At 46.1% G+C, this 24,880-nt stretch overlaps 1 protein-coding gene across 1 annotated transcript in view; it reads left to right on the top strand.

Annotated features, from left to right (window-relative positions):
• LOC119977336 (PC3-like endoprotease variant B) overlaps positions 1-24,880 on the top strand; it is a 1,015,536-nt gene that overhangs the window by 233,994 nt on the left and 756,662 nt on the right. Inside the window, exon 3 of the mRNA XM_038818121.1 lies at positions 2,379-2,480. Coding sequence (XP_038674049.1) covers positions 2,379-2,480 — 102 coding nt within the window. The remainder of the gene's footprint in view (positions 1-2,378; positions 2,481-24,880) is intronic.

Genomic DNA, 24,880 nt, shown 5'->3' with positions numbered 1-24,880 from the left:
CTCAGTGAAACCAACTCCAGAGAGCTTGTCCCTTTTGTTCTCCCTTGGGAAATGCAAGATTGAAACAGAAAATACCTCTATGGAGGCAATCATTTGCCACGTGTGGAAAGCGGATACAGCTGTAAACTATGAAAAAGGGATCTTTGTAGTACAATAAAGGATGGAAAAGGAGATAAAGCCAGGGATAAGAGTGGGCCTGTCACTGCTTCAGTGAAGGTATAAAGTGATGACATTTACAGTGACAATTGAGACATAAAAAGAACTCAGTAAAATTTAGATTCAGAAATTTGATCTTTAAAAGACAGGCTGCGATAATTAAAAATAGACTTAAACTGTTAAGCAAGTCATTAATGAAAGAAGGGTTATAGGAGCCTTTTAAAAAGTTAACGATGCAGTTGCCATTACTCTCGGACCCATATTTTCTGTCCAAATCAACTACACCTCATCAGTAGACGGTAACATAACTTTAAAAAATGTTGCTTTGTCAATAGGGTGGCCTTTAAGCAGCAAATTGTTAATCTTCGTAAATTATTTAAGAAGCTTACACCTTTGATTATTATGATGACATCAGCATTGTTGCCAAAAGGTTATGGGTCAGGTTGTCGAAGGACATATTTTCAGTGAATGTCTGAAAATGATCCTGTTGTAGTAATGTTAAAATGAATAGGAAATCTTGTCTTTTAAAAACTAAAGGATTGTAATATGACATTAACCTCAGATGTTGCTATCCTGTACTCAGTTGTCCCTACAATTAAAGGTTACATGGTACAAATAGAAAACAATTTTCTTAATTAAATCTGCCATACTTGAGTCTTTTATTTTTATAATGAAATGTTAATATTGCTCATGGTTACAACAATATTAAAATAGATGATCACAACTGCAATAGCACAATAATCAATGCATGTATGATCTGACAGCACCATTAAAAGATGATGCAGTAGAAATTAGTCCGGTCCTGTTTTGACATTCAGACTTGGCTCTGCCGTAGTGAATATATGCCTGAAGCAGGAGGCCTGAGGAGCATGAGAAATTGGCCCTTGTGTCTCATTTGCATATTCAGGCTGAGCTACCAATGAAGGTGTGACTGAGAGAAACCTATTTTGGTCTGCCTGCCTCACTGCCACTGGCCCTTAGTTAAATCACAGGAGGAGGATTTGGGGAACCTACAGGGCTGGTGTGGGGATGGGAGGTAATCGGGACTACCTAAGGAGTTGGTGGAGTAATCCTGAAACTCCTCCCCCTTCTAGAGTTCGCTACCCAAAGAAAGGCCTGACCCCCATAGCACTATGACCTCCAACTTGGGTAGGGCACAAAGGCAGGTACCAAATTCACCCCAGGGGTTGAACCATGTGCTGTTGGCATCAAACTGATACAGACCAACTGTCCAGCCAACTGAATCAATCAGTTCCGCAAGGAGTCCAAGTTTCTGTGGCAACATACGCTTTTATAGAGCCTGAAGCAATGGATAGTGATGGTACAGGTTCCAATTACTTTCCATCATATGGCTGACCAGGAATCGAACCATTTTTACTGCCTGCCGCTGGAAAGATTTGTAAGTTGATGCTCAACCTGTTTGGCTGTGTTATAAACACACCTTCCTTGGTCATCAAGTCCTGAGATGGGACTTGGACCCAGATCTCCTGGCTCAGAGGTAGGGACGTATCCTCTGCACCACAAGGACATCTCCTATATCTATAGAAATGTGATTTTTGAAAATCCAATTGAAAGATTTGCCTTTGGTTGGTTGCTGGTGTTGCTGAAGAATCAAGAGTGGGGCAGGCCCCATACCTGCTCTGTTCAGGTGGCTAACCTTTAATAGAGTTAAGGCCATAATTTACTTGTTCAATGGAGACCTCAGAACTGTTTACTGCCTAAAAATAGGTTCTGAAAAGTTGGAAGTGGGACCAATGTCTGCGTAGGTTGGGCACATGCCATCCCACAGCTAAATTGGTCCACTTTTCATCCACTTTTACGCACACCAATTCCAACTCCAATGTGTTGAAAAAGATTTGGCTAAACACAGTACAATATCCTATTCGATGCTGATGCTCAACAGACCCCACCCAGGGAGTCTTGGTATTTCATAAGAAAAGTTCCTGATCCCTCCCAATACCACACCCCCAATATCCACCAGCACAATGTGTTGAAACCTATCACCACATGATGTTTTGTGAATTTCCAATGGACTTAAACAAGGCAAAGGTTTCACTTAAAGTAATATTAACAGTATGGTCTGAGGCATCCTCGGTGGAGTGGCTTAAACGTTTGGCAGAGGTTGAGCATATTTGTATCAATTGTGTTGTTATGACACTTGTGGTAATCAATATTGTGGTTCAATACATTCCATAATCTCTTCTTACTTTGTAATGATGCAGGTTGGAAATCTAAAAGGGTTCCACATCTTGAAGTCTCGAAGTAAAAGAATCACAAAACGGAGCACAGAGCAACTGGTGAGACGGCTTTCCCAGGATCCCCAGGTGGGTTTCATGCATTGGTAAATGATGGAAAGTGAGATGTGTACCTCTGCTAACGGCTGAGTTCACATGTTCAAAGCAAGCTGTTTGATGCACAACAAAGACTCGGTGTGTTAAATTGACATTAAACTAAAGTTTTGAGACATTTTCTTTCCACAAATGACAGATTGCATGATTACAACCGAATTAATATATTTTTCCATGGATCAAACCAGAATGTGTCACCCCCAGGATAATACTTATTCAGGTTACAGTTATATTAAACAATTCATCGGGGCAGCACGGTGGCACAGTGGTTAGCACTAGGCCTGCGGCGCTGAGGACCTGGGTTCGAATCCCGGCCCTGGGTCACTGTCCGTGTGGAGTTTGTACGTTCTCCCCGTGTCTGCGTGGGTTTCACCCCCACAACCCAAAGATGTGGAGGGTCGGTGGATTGGCCACGCTAAGTTGGAAAAAAATAATAATTGGGTTCTCTAAATTTAAAAAAACATATTAAACAATTAATTTTACTCTTATACTTATTTTAAATATATAAAGAATTAAAATCTAGTTAATTACACAGACACTGAGTAGTCAGTTGTTTCTGTTTTGTAAGTAATTTGTTCTTGTTCTTTGGTTTTTGTGTGGATGTTAACCTTTAACCTTTAAAGCCTTTGAGGATTGTACTTTGCCCTGAAAATTATATTGGGATGGTACACAAGCAATTCAGCGGCCACAGATAACGCTTGTTGAAAAGTCTTTGTTTCACGTTCCACTTTAAATGAATCTGTAATCTGTTGATCAATAACTAACTAGTGCATTTGTTTTTTTAATTGGTTGAGCATTTTAAACTAAAAACCAAAATACTGCAGGGTTCTGACGGAAGGTCACTGACCTGAAACATTAACCCCACCTTCCTCTTTGCACAGATGCTGTGTGACCTGCTGAGTGTATGCAGCATTTTCAGTTCAACCTCTTTAAAAATGTTAATCTCATATTCTGTATTAATACATAGGCGTTGCCCAGTATTTCTAGCTTTGAATCACCACACATGCTGAAGTGTAATACAGGTCTATAAGTCTGAGGCCACTATACCATTTGCCCTTCACATCTATTGCAGTATCACTGCAGTCTGGTGAAAAGCCAAGTTTTAAAAGGTTCCCAGGACATTCAAGAGGGACTATTCCTGTGTAATTTTGATCTCATTAGTATAAGCTGCAAATAGAAATCTTTTGCAATGATCGGCAGTTTTTAACATGGGGGAGAACTATTTACTCAATTTCATATTTCTAATACATTTCTTCTTTTTGTGGGTCAACACCTCTGAACCTATTATAAGAGATCAAGTGCTTTCATTCACATTAATAAACACTAAGTATGATTGGTAACTGTGCTAATACCATCCTCTGCCATCTCGTCTCTTGGTTTTGCTGAAGGCAATGCCTGTGCTGATGGTCACTAAATGACAAAGTCAAATAGATTGACAGAGATGGTACAGTGTTGCAAGATAGACAATTTGGAGACAAGTAGTTTGTCCGATAAATTCAATGCAGCAGACGAGTGTAAAATCCTTTTGCGCCTGAAGTATTATTTTGCAGCAAGTCTCATGCAACTTGTCACTGGCTAAATATTTCCAAAATTACCAAGATAAACTGACATAGTTAATCTTTATCAATCCAATTTCTGGTAAAACCGCAGAAGGAAACCACTGTACCTGATTTTTGATTTTTGAATACTGAATGAGCTTTCCTGACTGGGCAAACAGTTTTAATTATATTGGTTTATAAATCTATTATTATTGTCATTAACAAGAATAACAAAAAGAATCTGCAAATTTAAAAACAGATCATTATGTTGGCTAATGTAAAGGGAATTTAATGAATGATAATTATGGATATGTTGAAAGATTAATTATTGTTATAACTAAATATGTGTGCCCATCTGGACAATGGTCTTGGAAATTAAAATAATTTGCAGTGTTGTTATTGAAGTTCAAATGGAGCCTGATGACATAATTGAGGACAGGGGCCAGATTCTCATGTTGGAGGCGAGAATTGGGAGCTGGGAAATTTCCTGACATTGTGGTTGCACATCCAACCCCTGTGGGATTTTCATCAGCAGGAGACCCGTCCACTGGTGCCTTGATTATGAATGTGTATAGTTAATCACCCCATGTACCTAGGTTGGTCTGGCTGTTGCAGCAAAATCATTGTCCTGTGCACTTGTGGGGACGCATCCATTGGAAAAATTATGATAACACCTACCCTTCCAAAAAAGGGCATCTGTAATGGTGTGAATCCAGCAGTGAGCAGCTGACTGAGAAATGCCACTTAGATCAGCAGGAGAGGCCTGAAATGATCCCATAGCATGGAAATTGAGGGCCATCATCACCTTCAGTGCACCGGCAGGACCTGTTGATGAGTTGTGCGAGATGAGAGGTCATCATTAAGGAGGATACAGCTGTCCATTACCATCTCCTTGGACAGTTGCTGTCTCTCCCTGCACTAACCCTCTGACATTTCCATGAAAGTGTCATAATGGTGTGGCTTCGGAGTGTTAAAGAAGTCTTTGTAATCTTTTGTATGTTAGTAGCAAGTCTTTATTAACTATTGTAACATATGCATATATACAGTAAAGAGGATAGGCCTGGAGCTATTGCTTTGTCTAAATCTTAATACATGTCTGGCCAACACCAAACTGATTCTTGGCCTGGGTCATGTACTTCTTACATCGCTGTGGGCAACTCTCTATTCAGTCTCACATTAACTCTATATATACCAGACCCTTACACTACATAGGTAAGGCCTTGCAGTAGACCCTCTGCTCTGGGTATTCTCCTCTTCCATGGCCTTGGCTCTTGAAGTCTACGAACTTGCTCTGTCATGGTCCTTCCTCATATTGCACAACGCTGCCACTGCACTGCTTGATTGTCTGTAGGTAGAAGGGATCATTTTCTGTGGCAGAATTTCTTCCTTGGGATAGAATTTGTGCAAGCCTGGCTGGATGGCCTGATGACCCATTGGTGGCATATTTTTGAACCGCTACTATCTACCTACATACCTACTATCTAACTACCTACATAGTATAAGGCTCTGGTATATATAGAGTTAATGTGAGACTGAATTGTGACAGAGGTCAACACTGCCTCTTTCCCCACTCCATTGTGCAACTCCAGCACCTTTCCTAGACCTTTCCTGATCATTTTACTGCAAAGGTCTGCTTACTTACAAAATTCCCAGAACTTTTCTGCCCTTCAGAATGGCCCCCCGTTCCCTTTTGACTGCACTGTGCTGACATGGTTTATAAAGTCTTCTGAGCTCCTCCTGTCCTCATGAAAATCCCAGGTTGCTGCTTCAGCAGTTCAGTTAATGGCGGAGACCATGGGCTGAATTCTCCACTGTCCGGATTCTCCATTTTGCCGGCAGCCCGTGGGTTTCCTGACAGCGTGGAGCTGACCCACAGTGGAAAACCCTATTGACCAGCTGGCAAAATGGAAAATCCCGACGGCGTGCCGCACCAGGAATCTGGTGCGGCGGGAGAGAGAAACCTGCCCCACGCCTCGCAGGCTACCCCTGGCCTCTTGACTCGTGTAATTTCCCCTATCAATGAAAATGGCTGGCACAAGAAGTGGGATTGGGAATTCTGGATCCATGCTCCAGCTGCTATTACATTTCCCCATCTGATTCCATGCAGACCCATAACAGGACCACAAATTCTGGCCCTTGCTCTGCTAAGTACAATGTTTTCTGGGTTGAGAACAGTATTGAAATATAGATATAGCTACAGACTGACTTGTTCATATCCTCCATATTCACTTCAGTAGGGAATGAAATGAATGGGCACAATTCAGCCAAGTTATACACTTGTTTAAGCACCTTTTCCACTGACCTCAATTCGCCGTTGCCCACTGTGTGCCTCCACCAAGGTTGAATTTCACCGCCATTGGTTCCTGCACTGTTGCACTGTGGGCGGACAATGACAGTATTCGATGATGAGGATGCAGGGATGTTAGGAATTTTGTAGATTCTTTCTCAGTTACCATTTAATGCTCAGAGGACGTGATCTACCCAAATGGGAACGGAGTCCCATAACAAGCGCGTTTAGCTGGGTATTTCCCAGCGCTCGGAGTATGGAGAAACCGCACACTATCGAATGGGACTTTGTTTCCATTCAGGTAGATTTGGGGCCTCAGCGAAGAACTCCCCGACAGGCCGCACTTAGTCCCGTTTTCTGTGTTGAGGCATTCTGCTTGCCGAAACTCCTCAGTGCAGCAGGAGATCGAGGTGCTATTTGTAAGAGGCATCCTGATCTTTCGATCCCCCAATGTGACCCCCAAACAACACCTCCCAGCCACAATTCACCTATAAGGGGGTCCTCATCTGTGCAGGGAATCCCTGGGCCCAATCCCTGTCATGGAAAAAATGCCACGCTGGCAACCATGTGGCACTGCCAGAGTGCCAGGCTGGCAGTACCAAGGTACCCAGATGCCACGCGCAGTGTCAGGGTACCATCCTGCCCAGAGGCAAACACCTGGGGCCCAGTGATCCCCTGGGAGACTCCCACAAGTGCTATTCTGTTAGTCCCGGTTTGTGGAGACCAGCACTGAATGGCGCTCGCCGAGGTCTCCAAGGTGAAAGGGTTGGATCCCAATGAGTTGATTGGATTATGGGAGTGTGTAGTACATTGAGTCTCGCTCTAATATGCAGATTTGCTAAAAAGTGATCGGCCCACAATGGGCGGGATTCACATCGCGACATCTCGTTGGATCTCGCAAGCGTGGTGAGCTTGGTTGATCCTGGAAGAGGAATCTACCGGCCACATCACACCGCGCTGCCTTTCGGGCATAATGCAGGCGGTAGATCGTGCCTAGAGCTTTTTAATGCAGAAATCATGAAATTAAATATAGCTGTGTACAACCCATTGTCAGGTGGATTGTTCGTGGTCTGTCAAAGCTATTGGTTTTAAGGTCTCAAAGGCCTTTTATGTTCAGTCCGGTGAGAAATTTATTTCAATCATTTGTTTAGTTGCACAGGAAAAGGAATGGTTTTGCGTGAGCTGTGTGTGCAGCAGGTTTCCTCCAGTCCTCAGTTACATCATGACTGAAAGAAAATAGAAAAAAAGCTGAACACTTGAGCTGATGAGCTATACTGGGTTACAAATACCAGCAGCATTGCTCAGCATGACTCAGAAACTAATGATAGTAAATTATCTTAGAAGAAAACTGCTTCCTGCGGCTGTAGGCAAGGAGGACTTAATACTTGCACTTCCTGATCAAATTTAGTACTTTCTATATTTACTGAATACTACTGTATAAACTCATATATATTGGAACTAAAGAATAATATTATTTATGAACACTTAATTTTAAATCGTTTTAGGGCAGCATGGTGGCACAGAGGATAGCACTGCTGCCTCTCAGCACCAGGGACCCGGGTTCAATTCCTGCCTTGGGTGACTGTGTGATGTTTGCACATTCTCCCTTTCTCGCCATGGGTTTCCTCTGTGTTCTCTGGTTTCCTCCCATATTGCAAAGATGTGTGAGTTAGGTGGGGTCACGGGGGCAGGGTGGAGGAGAAGGCCTAGCTACAGCTCATTCAGAGGGTCAGTGCAGACTTGATGTCCTCCTTCTGTACTGGAGCAGTTCTATCATTCTACGTATCTCGGGAGATGACAGAAAACAGTTTATTTTATAAATTAGCTCCCATGAGTAAAATAAAACATTAAAAAGAAGATATTGTCTGGATCGGTGGCAGGAAAAAAGGATTTCCAAAGACGAGGCGGCAGGACCATAGTTTGACACCAATGGCCATCATGCCAGTTTGTCAGCATCATTCCAACCCTGAGACATTTTTGAGAAGGTCAGGTTGGAGTAGAAAGCAAGTGGCAGCAAGCCATTTGCAGTACGTAAGGAGTCAATTCAGGCCCCTTTCCTACAATGACTCAAATTGTCCCTTTGCCAGCTGAACCCTATACTGTCACCAAAATATGACCGTAAGAGGAGGCAGCCTCAAGATGTGTGCCAGGGTGGGGATAACATTTCATTCCAGTAAGAATGCTCCTCCCCGAGCCATCCAGTGGAGGAGTTACATCTCCAGTTTATGCTCTCTCCCTCTCTCTCTCTCCCTCTCTCTCTCTTTCTCTTTCTCTCTTGTGCATCAGGAGCTCCCACCTCAGGTAGTGGGAATGCTTTTGTGTCATCACTGGTGGGACGTCTTGTAGCCATCCAGCCTTGGGTTCCCTTTCTCACTCTTTTTAATTGGACGGCACGCCATTCCTCTGGCCATTAATTGGCCAGCTTGCCCAAAGTTATGCTGGGTGAATATTTCTGATGGTGCAGGGTCGGGGGTGCATTTGGTCCAGGCTCATCGGAGTTCCAAAAATGGAAAATCTAAACCATGTGTCAAGTCACCTGAGGATTGTGGGTATTTGTGTGCGTATGAGCCTCTGTGTAGGGGGTTGCATGCAAATATGCAGATTTTAGGTTGACAAAATGAATAGTTTTGGGTTGAAATCAAAGTTTCCTCAAGCCAAACCCAAACCCAATCCAACATGCCCATTTCTGCTCTTAACTGAAGAGGGAAGCTGGCTGGGTAGAACTGATGGAAGAAGGCCCGATGCAATTTTGACAAATGAGGGTGTTGAAATTTAACAGCTGTCAGCCAGGTTTCCCAAGCAGTGGGCAACTCAGTAGCTTTCTCAAGATGAGGACTATCCAGGGTGGCGCGGTCATACCTAATTCTTGGATCTAGGTACCACCCAAATAACCTTCCCTCCAAGGCCTCCAACTTTCCCCACCAGTCCCAATTGAACCCCAATCGAACGGCCACACTGTGACAGAAAAGCAGCTCACCACGGCACAGTGTGGCCGATGAAAGCCGGGAGACCCCATTCCCAGGATCTACCCGGATTGCCACGCCTCACGAGATCCAACGTGATCTTGCAAGACTGTGCAATGTGAATCCCACCAACTGTGGGCAAGATCACTTTTTGGCAAATCTGCATATTTGAGGGAGGCAGTTAGCCTCACTCTAATGTGCAGATTCCTGAGATGCCTGAGGCTTCGAGATTCATCCCCTTTACCTCAGAGACTTTGGGCGAGCGCCGTTCAGCACTGGTCCCCACAAACGGGGACCAGACAGAATGGCACCCATGTGGGTCTCCCAGGGGATCGAAGACTGCATGCCCTTTCGGCAGAGTGGTGTCTTGGCACTGCTGATACCACCTGGGTGCCCTTTCAGTGGCAATTTGACACCCTGGCAGTGCCATCTGGGTGCCAGCCTGGCACTGCCAAAGTGCCCAGGTGGCCCTGCCAGCTGGCATTTAATAATGGCATCACGATCTCGCGCTACATTGGGGAGTTCCGGCTAGCGCAGCTCTCCACTGTACAAAATGGGGCTGTGTACGACCTCGGCCACACGTCCCCGTTTAGGCCCCTTCTACAAGCAAGTCACGTTGAATAGCCATGTTTCTTGGCACTGCGAGCACCAGGAAACACACAGCTAAACGCACTCACTAGGGGACTTTATTCCCTTTGGGAGAATCCTTTCCTTTCTGTTCCTCAGCCTCCCCATCAGCAAAGCAAAATTTTGGCTTCTGTCTAATTCCTGCATGCCACATTTTCTGCTCTCGCAGGCTCCAAAAAATCCCCCAAGGATTCTGAACTCCCCCCTCACCATTAGGAGCTCAGTTTCCCCATGTCTTCCCCCACACCCCTTACCACCAGGAGTTGACTCTACCCCCCCTCCGACCCCACTCCTACCAGATTCTGATCTCTCCACCCCTGACCCAAGGCCTCAGACCTTCCATCTCTTGCTCAGACCGCTGACCTCCTGTCCAGGAATTGCAGTAGCACCCCCACGCACCCCCATGATCAACGCCGCCTTTCCCGGGCTGTGCTCATCCTGTGCTCCAATTACCCACCACTTTCTCCCCAGTTTGACCCCATTCCCAGCAAAGACTAACATGCTCCTTTCTGCTGTTGTCACTGGCTAGTTTCCTGCATGACTGGAGGCCACATTGTTAATCAGGCTGGGCCTCTGGGAGGGGAACTGACACTGATATCAGAGATGTGTTCTAGAAGAGTAAATTAAAAGAAAGTTGCTTTGTGGAGGAAACATCTGTTAAAATGGTCAAAACTTAACAGAGACATGAAGATTTTCAATTTGTTAAATGTTACACATGATTTAAATTATTGATCTTCCTTAATCAGATCGTAAACTGCTTGTCAAAATCTAGCTATGACTACGATAAAACATTAATTCATTCATAAGGCTAGGCATCGCTCAGAAGGCCAATGTTTAGTACCCATTCCTAGTTGCCCTTGAGAAAGTGATAGTGAGCTGTGTGGTCAACACCCATTGTGCTGTTCGGGTGGATGTTCCAGGATTTTGATCCAGCGATAAGTGAAGGAACATAGAACATAGAACATAGAACGATACAGCGCAGTACAGGCCCTTCGGCCCACGATGTTGCACCGACATGGGAAGTCAAAAACTAAAGGCCATCTAACTTACACTATGCCATTATCATCCATATGCTTATCCAATAAACTTTTAAATGCCCTCAATGTTGGCGAGTTCACTACTGTTGCAGGTAGGGCATTCCACGGCCTCACCACTCTTTGCGTAAAAAACCTACCTCTGACGTCTGTCCTATATCTATTACCCCTCAATTTAAGGCTATGTCCCCTCGTGCTAGCCACCTCCATCCGCGGGAGAAGGCTCTCACTGTCCACCCTATCTAACCCTCTGATCATCTTGTATGCCTCTATTAAGTCACCTCTTAACCTTCTTCTCTCTAACGAAAACAACCTCAAGTCCATCAGCCTTTCCTCATAAGATTTGCCCTCCATACCAGGCAACATCCTGGTAAATCTCCTCTGCATCCGTTCCAAAGCTTCCACGTCCTTCCTATAATGAGGCGACCAGAACTGTACGCAATACTCCAAATGCGGCCGTACCAGAGTTTTGTACAGCTGCAACATGACCTCATGGCTCCGGAACACAATCCCTCTACCAATAAAGGCCAACACACCATAGGCCTTCTTCACAACCCTATCAACCTGGGTGGCAACTTTCAGGGATATATGTACATGGACACCGAGATCCCTCTGCTCATCCACACTGCTAAGAATTTTACCATTAGCCAAATATTCCGCATTCCTGTTATTCTTTCCAAAGTGAATCACCTCACACTTCTCTACATTAAACTCCATTTGCCACCTCTCAGCCCAGCTCTGCAGCTTATCTATGTCCCTCTGTAACCTGCAACATCCTTCCACACTGTCTACAACTCCACCGACTTTAGTGTCGTCTGCAAATTTACTCACCCAACCTTCTGTGCTCTCCTCTAGGTCATTTATAAAAATGACAAACAGCAACGGCCCCAGAACAGATCCTTGTGGTACGCCACTCGTAACTGAACTCCATTCTGAATATTTTCCATCAACCACCACCCTCTGTCTTCTTTCAACTAGCCAATTTCTGATCCACATCTCTAAATCACCCTCAATCCCCAGCCTCCGTATTTTCTGCAATAGACGACCGTGGGGAACCTTATCAAATGCTTTACTGAAATCCATATACACCACATCAACTGCTCTACCCTCATCTACCTGTTCAGTCACCTTCTCAAAGAACTCGATAAGGTTTGTGAGGCATGACCTACCCTTCACAAAACCATGCTGACTATCCCTAATCATATTATTCCTATCTAGATGATTATAAATCGTATCTCTTATAATCCTCTCCAAGACTTTACCCACAACAGACGTGAGGCTCACCGGCCTATAGTTACCGGGGTTATCTCTACTCCCCTTCTTGAACAAAGGGACCACATTTGCTATCCTCCAGTCCTCTGGCACTATTCCTGTAGCCAATGATGACATAAAAATCAAAGCCAAAGGCTAAGCAATCTCTTCCCTGGCTTCCCAGAGAATAATGATATATTTCCAAATTAGGACAGTGTGTGGCTGAGGGGGGAAACTTGCAGGTGGTGGTGTTCGCATTTTCTGCTGCCTTTGTCCTCCTAGGTTCTATAGGCAGCTTTGGGAAGTGCTGTTGAAGAAGCCTTAGCGTTGCTGGAGTCAATCTTTTCAATAGCACATTATAAGACTGAGTGGGAAATCAAACATTGTCGTTAGACTCCTGCACCACAGTTCCCAATAATTTTATAGTATCTTTTATGTTGAGCAGGACATTTACAATAGTATTCAGATCATTGCAGGGCCAGTTAGCTCAGTGGGCTAGATAGAATAACAGCAACAGCATGGGTTCAACTCCTATTATTTAAAACATTTCCAGGTTCTATTTGGCATTTACAAAAACCTGGAGCAGAATTTTACATTCCTACCAATCCCGACTTCTCAGCAATTTTATGCTGGTGTGGATGTGGCCTTGGGGGATCCACACGCCCTTGTCCCAGTTGAGTCCCTAAAGCAGCCAGTTATTGACCACTTGCGGGTCGTTGCCTGACCCGCCGTAAATTGCACACTGGCGGGAGGAGTTCTGGAGTATGGGGGAATGCCCAAAAATAAATAAGGTTCTGGCTGTGGGCGGGAAGGCCGGTGGTGTCTCCATCACCTGTTCCATTTAGCATTGAGCCTTTGAGGTGTGGTAACCTCAGGACTTCCCTCCCCTCAGCCTATCCGCTGACATCCCAATCCTTGTGTGCCCATTCCCGCAGCCTTCCCATACCCTCACCACCCTGAGACCCCCAAAACCTATCTGTTCCCGGAATCCTGGGACTGCTTGGAGTCCCAGCCCTGCTCACAGCAGCTTCTGCTGCCGCACAGACTAGAGAACTGCCTACCAATCAGATTGGCTGACAACAATCTAAGATGGCGGGGGGGAGTGAATTCTCTGCCAGCTGGAACCTCCATTCTGCAGGCACCACCGCGGGTTTCCTGGCAGCGCGGGGATGCCTAAATTGGAAAATACATTGGACAGCGGCGGGAACGGAGAATCCCGCTGCCAGCGATAGCACACTACCGAGAAACATGCGGCTGGGGAGGCGGGGAATTCAGTCAGGGATTTCCTCCTGAGTGAGGGATGGAATTGTCTCCAGCCAATTAATGCCTATTGGGAATGTGAAATCACTGCAGAGCATGACGGTATCGATGGCATGTGCTTCCCGCTGCCTCTATGGATGGCGGAAAGGACACCTCACCATCCTGAAAATTCTGGTCCTGAACTTTTCTGAATGCTATTCTGGTTTTTAACAGCATGTTCTGGAGCCAATCAGAGACGTGGTATTGTGCAATCAGACAGGAGAAATTAAAGACCTCAGAGTGAAGTTGCTCCCAGGTAGTAGCGACCATGATATGATTGAATTTTACATTCAGTTTGAGGGAGATAGATCTGAGAACATGAATGGGATTTTCTGGTCTTTCCCACCAGTGGAACCTATCTCTCCCGCCAAAGGCGACCCTCTGCCAAGGGTTCCCCCACTCACTTAGAGAAAAAACATATAATTGTGGAAAGGTCAAAAGTTTGGACAGATTATAAGGAACAGCAAAGGATGACTAAAAGATTAGTAAGGAGGTAAAATTAGAGCCAGAAATATGAAAACAGAAAGGAAGAGTTTTTTATAAATGTTTTAAAAGAAAAACAAAGTGACGATTGGTCCTTTAGAAAGTGAATCTGGAGAATTGATAATAGAAAACAAGGAAATGGCAGATTAATTGAACAGATTTTTGCATCAGTCTTCACCATAGATGATACAAGTAACATCCCAGAAGCAGTTATAAACCAAGAAATGGAAGACAGCGAGGAACCCAGGAAAATTACAGTCACGAGATAAGTGGTACTCTCGGTATGTCCGGTGGTGGTGTCCACATTGAAGATTTGGAGGCAGTTTAGACAATCGTTGATGCTGGGGGCCGGGTGCTCGGTAGCACAGTTGCTACCGAGCTTTGCTTTACAAAACGTTGCTTTGCAACGCCAGGACCCGGGTTCGATTCCTACTTGGGTCACTTTCTGCGTGGAGTCTGCAAGTTCTCCAGTATCTGCGTAGATTTCCTCCGGATGCTCCGGTTTCCTCCCACAAGTCCTGAAAGACGTGCTTGTCAGGTGAATTGGACATTCTGAATTCTCCCTCTGTGTACTCGAATAGGCGCTGGAGTGTTGCCACTAGGAGATTTTCACAGTAACTTCATTGCAGTTGTAAGCCAACTCGTGACACTCATAAAGATTATTATTATTATTATTATTATTATTAATAAACTGTTGGAGCTGTGGGCTAATTCGAGCTCAGGTACTGATGGACTTCATACGAGGGACTTCAAAGAAGTGTCTAGTGAGATAGTTGATGCTTTGATTATAATTTTCAAAACTGCCGAGCTTCGGGGAAGACCCCATTAATTTGGAAGATAGCAAATGTAACTCCATTATTCAAAATCAGAGGAAGACAGAGGGTGCGATTTAACGGAACAATTTTGAAGTGTCATTTTGGGCACGACTGGCAGTATGTTTCTTGAAAGCCGCGTTGGTGAGATCGTGGTTTGTATTTAACAGCACTTATTGCCAGAAATGAGCCCCCATGAGCTTCTTGCCTTTACTGGCTGTCCCGCTGTCTGATTTGCCAGATTTGCACCTCAGTGTCCTGCCGGTAATAAGAGAGAGCTGCTTTTATACACTGCCTTACCACTCACTCCCAGTCAACACACAAGCATGGCAATGCACAGACCTACTCTGGGCTTTGGGCATGCCGACCTGGCCAGGCTTTTCGACACCATCGATGAGAGCCGACCCAGAGCATGTCACCAAGAAGATGGTGGTGGTCTCCAGTTCTTCCGAATCACCGCTCCTGACAACAGCCCATCTCAAGGGCAGCAGGCAGAACATGGTGGCATGGCGACGCCAGTGACACCGGTAATACAGCTGGGGCCCTCCAGCTCCAGGCCCTCCAGAGGATGTCTGCCAAGGGAATCAAAGGCCACAGGGCGTGAAAAGCAGCAAGCTGCCTCCACCACTGATGTGCATCCTGGGCAGCACGGTAGCACAGAGGCTATTGCAGTTGCTTCACAGATCCAGGGTACCAGGTTTAATTCCCGGCTTGGGTCACTGTCTGTGCGGAGTCTGCATGGGTTTCCTCCGGGTACTCCGGTTTCCTCCCACGTCTAAAGATGTGCAGGTTAGGTGGATTGGCCATGATAAATTGGCCCTAAGTGTCCAAAAATGTTAGGTGGGGTTACTGGGTTGCGGAGATGGGGTGGAGGCATAGGCTTAGGTGGGGTGCTCTTTCCAAGGGGTGGTGCAGACTCCATAGGCTGAATGGTCTCCTGTACTGTAAATTCTATGATTTTATGATTCTGGACTGGGAAAGATGAAGAAGATTGAGGGGAATTAAGTGGGAACGGGAGATGGGGTGGGGGGGGAGTATCTGTAGCTACGGGGAATGGAAATGTCAAATGTTCACAATTAAAACATGTTACCCCTGATGCATGTGAAGCTTCTGTCAGGCCTGCCTGCACCCCAACCCCATTCAGAGTTTGGGTTTGAGCACGCTATCAGCAGAAAGACCGGAGTCAGGCTTTGGCATAAACTGAGAAGCACCAGAGTTTACCTCACAGCGAGTGATTATCACTCTCCTGCCTTGTACATTGACGCACTGATAGTGTTTTCTTTATAAATGTAGAGTAGCCAATTATTTTTCTTTTCCAATTAAGGAACAATTTAGCATGGCCAATCCACCTAACCAGCACATCTTTGGGCTGTGGGGGTGAAACCCACGCAGACATGGGGAGAATGTGCAAGCTCCACATGGACAGTGACCCAGGGCTGGGATTCAAACCCGGGTCCTCAGCGCCGCAGACCCAGTGCTAATCACTGAGCCACATGCCACCCCTGACCCTCTGATAGTGTTGACAGTCTCCACATGAACCAACCTGGGATCAGTGTTTGAGCGGAAAAGATAAATAGTGTGAACACAAGGACTTTTAACTAGCAAATAGAGGGGGGGGGGGGGGGAGAGAGAGAGAAGGATAAAACTACAAGAAGTATAATGGTTAATGGGAACCAAAGCAGCAGGTCAGCATGTGAGGTGAAGGTAGAGGTTAATAGGATGAACAGGCAGAGCCGGTTTAATGACTACGGAGGGGAAGGGAAGCATAAGAAATCAAAATTAAGGTGACTGTGAAAGTGAAAGTTGAGGGTGAGGTTGAGTGTTATCAATGATTAATAAAGGAGGTCAGAATGTGTGAAAAGAGTAGTGCACAAGAAAATCCTGCAAGGGAAAGACAATCAGTAGGACATATTTAAAAACATGTACCTAAATGCACACAGTGTTCAAAATAACATCAATGAGCTTATGGCACAAATAAAGGCAAATGGGTGTGATTTGGTGGGGATTATTGAAACATGGCTGCAGGACGACAGGACCTGGGAGTTGAATGTCCAAAGGTACTCCTGTTGCTCGTTATGCTCTCTCCTTGATTGGCTCTGTTTATGACGGTTAATATGGTCGCTGTCCTTAATTCTAATTATGCTTGCTCAAGAGTCGCCAGGTATCTTTCCGATACTGCCACAAGTTTCAAAACCGAATACTGATCAAAGACTCAATACACCAGTTAGTAAGCTCGAAATCAATGCTCATTTATTTACACACACAGTCAATTATACTCATGCACAAACTCTACTAACTAAACTATCACTACTACTAAAAGCCTATACTTAGCTTCGGGTGCCCACTCAGTCAGAGGAACAATGGCCGTTGTCCGGTTCTGAGGCTGCTGGCATCGAACTTGTATAGAATAGTAGCTAGGAGCGCCTATCTCATAGCATGTGTTAACTTTGGACTTACTTGTCTTGTGTAGCTGCTAGGCAGGTTTCTCGCTGCTGAGAGCCATGGCCAAGAAGAACGATTCTCTCTTGGGGGGCTTCTTCGTATACTCAAAGGGGGCTTTGCGCGCTTTTGGGTGGGCCTTGAACTTGGCCCCAATTAATTGGACCATATCCTAATCATTGGTATTGATTTCCTCCAATAAAGGGGTGGCTGCCCTGATCGCTGGGCGGGCCCTAGGTGGCCGTTGGCCTGCTTTGTTTTAGTCTCCTCTGGCGCCGGGGTGTCTGCTTTGGTATCGTTCACTTAAATGTTTCTCTTTTGTCCCCGGAGATAGCTCATTAGTATGCTAATGGCTTTGCAGTATCGGTCTTGTCTGGGAGCTGCAAACTCCAATCCACAGACAAACCTTGCATTGGCTTGCTTTCTCAGCATTGTCCAATTTTCCCTTCATTCTCTGCAAGTGTCCATTTTGTAATCGGGACGTGGCCACCCCAGGTGGCTACACTCCATATTCCGGAAGGGTAGACAGGATGGAACAGGAGGTGGAGTTGCTTTATTGGTTAATGATGACATCAAGTCTGTATTAAGAAATGATATTGGCATTGAGGGCCAAAATGTTGAATCAATCTGGGTGGAAATAAAAAACGAGGGAAAAAAACCCTTGGTAGGAGTAATTTATAGGCCCCTGAGCAATACTTCCAAAGTGGGGTATAGTATAAACCAATAAATAATGAGGGCTTATGAGAAGGGCACAACAGTAATCATGGGTGATTTTAATATGCAAATTGACTGGATTAATTAATTTGGCAAAGGTAGCCTCAAGGGAGATTTCGTAGAGTGTATGAGGAATTGTTTCTTAGAGGAATATGTTATGGTGCAAACCAGGGAGCAGGCTATTTTAGATTTAGTATTGTGTACCGAAGAAGGGTTGATAAATAGTTTTGTCATTAAGGACCTCTTGGAAGGGGTGATCACAGCATGCTAGAATTTCAAATTCAGATTTAGCAAGAGAGGACAGACTGCCTCGTGTTTTAGTGTTGGGCAAAGGTAATTATACAGGCCTGAGGCAAGAGTTGGCCCAAGTAAACTGGGCACAAATAATTGAGAATAGGACAGTTGAGGAACAATGGCGGATAGTCAGGGAGATATTAAATCCCTCCCATTTAATACATATTCCTGAGAAGAACAGGAATTGTAAAAGAGAGAAAAACGTTCCGTGGCTAAACAAGGAAGTGATGGAAGACAAAAACTAGTCCACACCATACTGCAAAAACTAGTGGTAAACTGGAAGATTGGGAGAACAGGTTCAGGAAAAGGCCCTAAAAATAAAATCAAAAGAGCCAAGATGAACCATGAAAGGAAAATAGCAGAAAACATAAACACTGATACCAAAAGCTTCTATAAGTATAAAGAGGAAGAGAATAGCTATCATTAATGTTGACCCTTTAAAGGACGAAACTGGTGAGATAATAATGGGGAACATAGAGGTGGCGGAGGCACTGAACCAATATTTCACAGTAGAAGATAATAGAAAATTTCCAAAAACTACAGTTAATGCAGAGGAGCTTGGTGCAATAACCAATGGAGATGGTATTGAATAAACAAATGGGATTAAAGGCAGATAAATCTCCGCTACCAGATGGCCTGCACCCTAGTGTATTAAAGGAGGTGGCAGCAGAGATAGTGGATGCATTGGTTACGATATTTCAGAATTTCCTGGATTCTAGAACGGTCCCGGTGGATTGTTAATACGCTAATGTGATGCCTCTACTCAAAAAAGTAGAGAGGCAAAAAGTAGGAAACTATAGATCGGTTAACTTGACCTCTGTAGTGGGGCAATTTCTGGAGTCAATCATTAAGGAGGAGATAACTGAACATTTCGAAGGACAAAGCTCAATCCACCATTGTCAGCATGGTTTTATGAAGGGTTAGTCATGATTGACAAGCTTACTTGAGTTCTTTGAGTATGTAACCAGCAAGGTAGATAATGGGGAACCTGTGGATATGGTGGGCGCGATTCTCCGCTGCCCACGACGGGTCGGAGAATAGCGGGAGGGCCTTCCCGACATTTTTCCCGACCTCCCGCTATTCTCCCCCCCATGACACGAATCGCTGCTTGCCGTTTTTTATGGCGAAAAACGATTCTCCCCAGGCCGATGGGCCGAGTTCCCAGGCTTTTACGGCCGTTTTCACGAACTCAAACACACCTGCTCTCACCGTTCGTGAAAACGGCCGCAAAGTGCCGTCCCGGACAACCATGGCACCGATTGGCCAAGAGTGGCATGGGCCTGCGATCGGTGGGCACCGAGGTTATCCATTTTGGCTGAAAAAAAATGGAAAGGCAAATTATTACCTGAATGGATAGCAGATTCAAAATGTGTCAGGGTAGAGGGATCTGGGTGTCTTGTTCACGAATCACAGAAGGTCGATATGCAGGTACAGCATGTAATTAAAAAGGCAAATGGAATGTTAGCATTTATTGGAAAAGGACTGGAGTATAAAAATAGAGATGTATTATTGCAATTGTATACGGTGTTGATGAGACCACATCTGGAGTATTGGGCGGAATTCTCCCTCTCGCCCGGGAGAATCGCCGGGGGTGCCGCGCAGGTCCCGCCACGCCACTCCGCCCCGGCAACTCGCACGCGATTCTCCCACACCCCCCCCCCCCAAACCAGCGCGGCGAGAATCACGGATGGCCGCTCGGAAAATCACCGCTCACCATTTGCAAAAGGCGAGCGCCGAATTCGCCGGCCTGGATGGGCCGAGCGGCCGCCCCAACACGACAGGTTCCCGCCGGCGCCGGCCACACCTGGTCGCTGCTGGCGGGAACTGCGCAGGAATGCTGGGAGGGCGCCCTGTGGGAGGGGAGCAGGGTTCCTGCGCCGGGGGGCCCTCCGATGGGGTCTGGCCCGCGATCGGTGCCCAGCGATCGGCGGGCCGGCCTCTCTGAGGGAGGACTTCCTTTCCTCCGTCACCCCACAAGATCCATCCGCCATCTTCTTGTGGGGCGGACCCGGGGTGGACGGCAACCGCGTATGCGCAGGTTGATGCCGGCCAACCCGCGCATGAGCGGGTGACGTCAATTGCACAGCGCCGGCCGTGTCATTTACGCGGCGCCAAGGCCCAGCGCACGTGAATGACGCAATGCTGCTTCTAGCCCCCCAGGAGCAAGAGAATAGGGGGCTGGGAGCGGGCTCCGATGCCAGAGTGAAACACTCCGGTTTTCACTCCGGCGTCAGCACTTAGACTCCCGTTGGGAGAATTGCGCCCATTGTGTCCAGTATTGGTCTCATTATTTGGGGGAGGAAGGAAGTAAGGGTGTGGTGGTATTGGAGGCGGTTCAGAGGAGGTTCGCCAGATTGATTCCAGGGATGAAAGGGTTAACGCATGAGGAGAGATTAAACAGTTTGGGCTTATACTCGCTGGAGTTCAGAAGGATGCAAGGGGATCTGATCGAGGTATATAAAACACTAAATGGGATTTATAATGTAAATGTAGACCATATGTTGTCAGGCAAGCTGGAATGAGAGGTCGCAGTATGGGCTGAGAGGTGACAGGTTTAGAACTGAAATGAGGAGGAACTACTTCTCGCAGAGAGTGTTGAATTTGTGGAACTCGCTGACCTATAGTACAGTGGAATCTGAGTCATGAAATGGTTTCAAGAGGGAGATAGATATATTTCTAATAAACAAAACGGGATATGGGGAGCAGGTAGGGAGGTGGATGATAATAATCTTCATTAGTGTCACAAATAGGCTTATATTAACACTGCAATGAAGTTACTGTGAACATCCCCTAGTCACCACACTCCAGCGCCTGTTTGGGCACATTGAGGGAGAATTCAGAATGTCCAATTCACCTAACAAACACGTCTTTCAGGACTTGTGGGAGGAAACCGGAGGAACCCCAGGTAGACACTGGGAGAAGGTGCAGACTCCGGACAGACAGTGACCCAAGCCGGAATCGATCCCCAGCTCTGTGAAGCAACAGCACTAACCACTGTGCAGCCCTATTTGAGACCATGCAGAGATCAGCCTGACCTGATTGAGTGGTAGAGCAGGCTCGAAGGGCTGAATTGCCTACTTCTGTCCCTAATTCCTATGTTCCTATGGCACAGGCCCATTACCCTGTGGTGATGTAACACAGATCTTGGGAGGGTCCAACAGGGTTGTTGGTGGGTGGGGGGGTTGGAGGGGCAGGGAGGAAGGGGGAATTGGGAGAAGGAGGGATTTGGGGGGCTGGAGGGATTGGGCGGAGGAGAGGATTGGAAGGACAGGGGGCATTGGGGGGAAGGAGGGATTATGGGGACGGGGTGAGATGATGAACAAAGGATTCTCCTATGAGAATTGGGCAAGGATGAGGACCTCCCTGGGCTGCCAGGCATGCCGGACCCTTGCCACTGTCTGACCTCCAGCCTCCAGCACCTCCTGTGACTCCTCCCAGGGATCGTCCTCCAGCCCCTCCTGGTCCACCTCCCCCTCCTCCACAGACGAGGCTGCATGTCCCTCCTCCTCCGACACGTCGCTCTGCTGCTGTGCCACGTTTTGGGAGGCATGGCAGACCATGCCAAAATGTGCAACCCTCTGGGAGGGTGTGCTGCAAAAGACCACCAGAGCGTAACAGACATCGGAACCACATTTTGAACGTCCAATGCATTGTTTAATGACAACGTGTGGCAACATGGGCCTCATTATTTCAGGCCTCCACTTCAGGTTCCTGCCTCCGCACTGGCATCATCAGCCAGGACCACAGCAGGTACCCCTTATACTCCCAAAAGCCAACCTATCATTCTGAGGTGGTCCTCAAAGATGCTGGGGATTGTCCCAGGATGTAGCTGTGATGCACGCCCCCTGGGAAGCATGCACACACATGCATGATCCAGAAGCGGTGGGTGCACATGCGCTGAACATTCAAGGAATAGAACCCTTTCTATTAATGAAGGACATGCCCCAGTGCAAGCTAGGAGACATGCGTGCATTTATTGCCCTCTGGACCTCGGACATCTCAATGATGGTGGGGAACCCTGCAGCCTAGCCATCTTGGTGGGCCTCGTCCAGCTTAAAGTTGATATTGTCTGATGCCCGGACAAACAGGCATACAGGGCATCCCGTGACCTCACGGATGCACTTGTGGCTGGAGTTTGGGGAATCCGCACAAGTTCCTGCTCGAACCCTGGAATGAACCAGTTATGGCTGCTGGAAGCGGGTGTCCTTCTCCTCCATATGGGGTGTCAAGTCCGCGAGGACATGGCAGAGGTGTAGCACTGTCTCTTTGTTGAGACACATTATTGCGGCACATGATGTCCATCATCTCCTCAAACGACCGGTACGCTTGAGCTGCATGCTAGAAAATGTAAATGGCTTTTTATCACCTCATCCCCCTTCAGCAGCTTCACATTTTAAAAATGAAATACTAAATGATGTGTACGTGATTTCTCACTGGGGAGTTGGTTAATTCCCAGGAGGCCGTTGCATTCAACTTCAATCTTGCTAATGTAAAGCAAATTCATGCAAATGAGGGCTAATGATATGCTCTTCATATTTGATCCAGAACTCGCCATTCTGAGCGGGCCGGTTAGATAGCACACCAATTCACAACCCGTCATGAATCCAATTTTGGCCTTTTCAGCTGTTCAACCAACCTACCCAGGTCCGTGCCGGGCGCAATATGGTGGTTAAATCACACCCATAAAAAGTGGAACCACAGGCCAGTTAGCTTAACATTTGTCATGTGGAAATTGTTAGAAGATATTATTAAAGAAGTTTTTGCAGGGCACTTGGATAACCTTAAGATAATCAAGCAGAGTCAACATGGTTTTTTTTAAAAAGAAAAGCATGTTTAACCAATTTATTAGAATTATTTGAGGAAGTAACCTGTGCTGTGAATAAAGGGAAACCAGTGGATTGGATTGGATTTGTTTATTGTCACGTGTACCGAGGTACAGTGAGAAGTATTTTTCTGCGAGCAGCTCAACAGATCATTAAGTACAAGGTAACTACATAAGCACCGGATGAAGCATACAGGGGTGTAGTGTTAATGAGGTCAGTCCATAAGAGGGTCATTTCAGAGTCTGGTAACAGTGGGGAAGAAGCTGCTTTTGAGTCTGTTTGTGCGTGTTCTCAGACTTCTGTATCTCCTTCACTTATGTTGGGGATGGGATGTAGACCGCTGTGATAATGGATGTACTTTCCTTGACTTTCAAGGAGACATTTGATAAAGTGCCACAACAAAGGTTAGTGCGGAAAGTGAAAGCTCATGTTGTAGGTGGTAACATATTGGTATGGATAGAAGATTGGTGACTAACAGGATGTAGAGAGCAGGCATAAATGGGTCTTTTTCCATTTGGCAAAATGTGATGGGGGTTGTGCCAGAGGGATCAGTACTCGAACCTCAACTGTTTACTATCTATATTAATGACTTGTTTGAAGGAATGGTTGCAAAATTTGCTGATAACACAAGGATAGATAGGAAAGTAAATTGCAAAGCGAACAGAAGGCAGCTGCAAAATATTTAGATAGGTTAAGTGAGTGCCCAAAGATTTGGCACAGAGAGTATAATGTGGGGAAATGTGAAATTCTTTATTTTGGCAGGAAAAATAAAAAAGAAGCATATTATCTAAATGGTGAGAGATTGCAGAGCTCTAAGGTACAAAGAGATCTGGGTGGCCTAGTGCATGAATCGGAAAGGTTAGTGTACAGGAAATTTAATAGAATGTTATCATTTATTGTGAGAGGAATTGATGACAAAAGTAGGGAGGTTGTATTTCAGTTGCACAGGGCACCAGTGAGACCACATCTGAAGTACTGTGTACATTATTGGTCACCTGGTTTAAGGAAGGATGTGAAGGCATTGAAAGCTGCCAAGGTGTCCAGGTGGAACTTCCAGCTGGCAGAGACACTGCCAGATTGTCAGGCTGGCAGTTCCAATGTGCCAGGCTGGCATTTTCCCACGCTGCGGATCAGGCCCGGGGGTGCCCTGCCTATGTCAGTGGGGAGTTATAGGTGAGTTGGGGCTATGGGGTGGTTCGGGGATCACATCGGGGACTTTAGAGATTGGGACTCAATTTAAAAATGGCATTCCAATCTCTTATTGCACTGAGGAGGTCCAGCGAACAGAGCTCCTCAGTGCAGGAAACAGGACTAAAATGCAGCCACGGTGGGGCATTCCCCGCTGAGGCCCCGGATTGCAACAAAATCCCAATAGATAGCATGGTGTTTCCTGGCATTGCCAGCGCTGGGAAACACTCAGTTAAACATGCTCATCACGGGACTCTGTTGCAATTGGGTTAGTCCACACCCAGATTCTTTGAATATTTTGAAGGAAAAGCTGGATTTAAAAAATCAGCCACCGTCTTATTAAATGGCAGAGAAGCCCGAAGAGCTTAATTGGCCCCTTATTCATATATTGGCATATTATGAGGTGCATGTGTGTGTGGTATCCTAGCTCTGACTCCCTGAGAAGGGATAGAGAATGCGATGGAAAGTAGGGTGAGAATGTTGTCACCCAATGCCTATCCCCAGTGTTGTTGTATGGGAAAGGGTCTGATGCGATAGACGACACAGTGGTGCAGTGGTTCGCACTGCTGCCTCACAGTGCCAGGGACCCAGGTTCAATTCTGGCCTTGGGGGTCTGTCTGTGGT

This window comes from Scyliorhinus canicula, chromosome 14 (assembly GCF_902713615.1).
Source record: "Scyliorhinus canicula chromosome 14, sScyCan1.1, whole genome shotgun sequence".
Lineage (NCBI taxonomy): Eukaryota > Metazoa > Chordata > Chondrichthyes > Carcharhiniformes > Scyliorhinidae > Scyliorhinus > Scyliorhinus canicula.
Note: the sequence above shows the minus strand (reverse complement) of the source record. Positions and strands in the feature narration are given on the sequence as shown.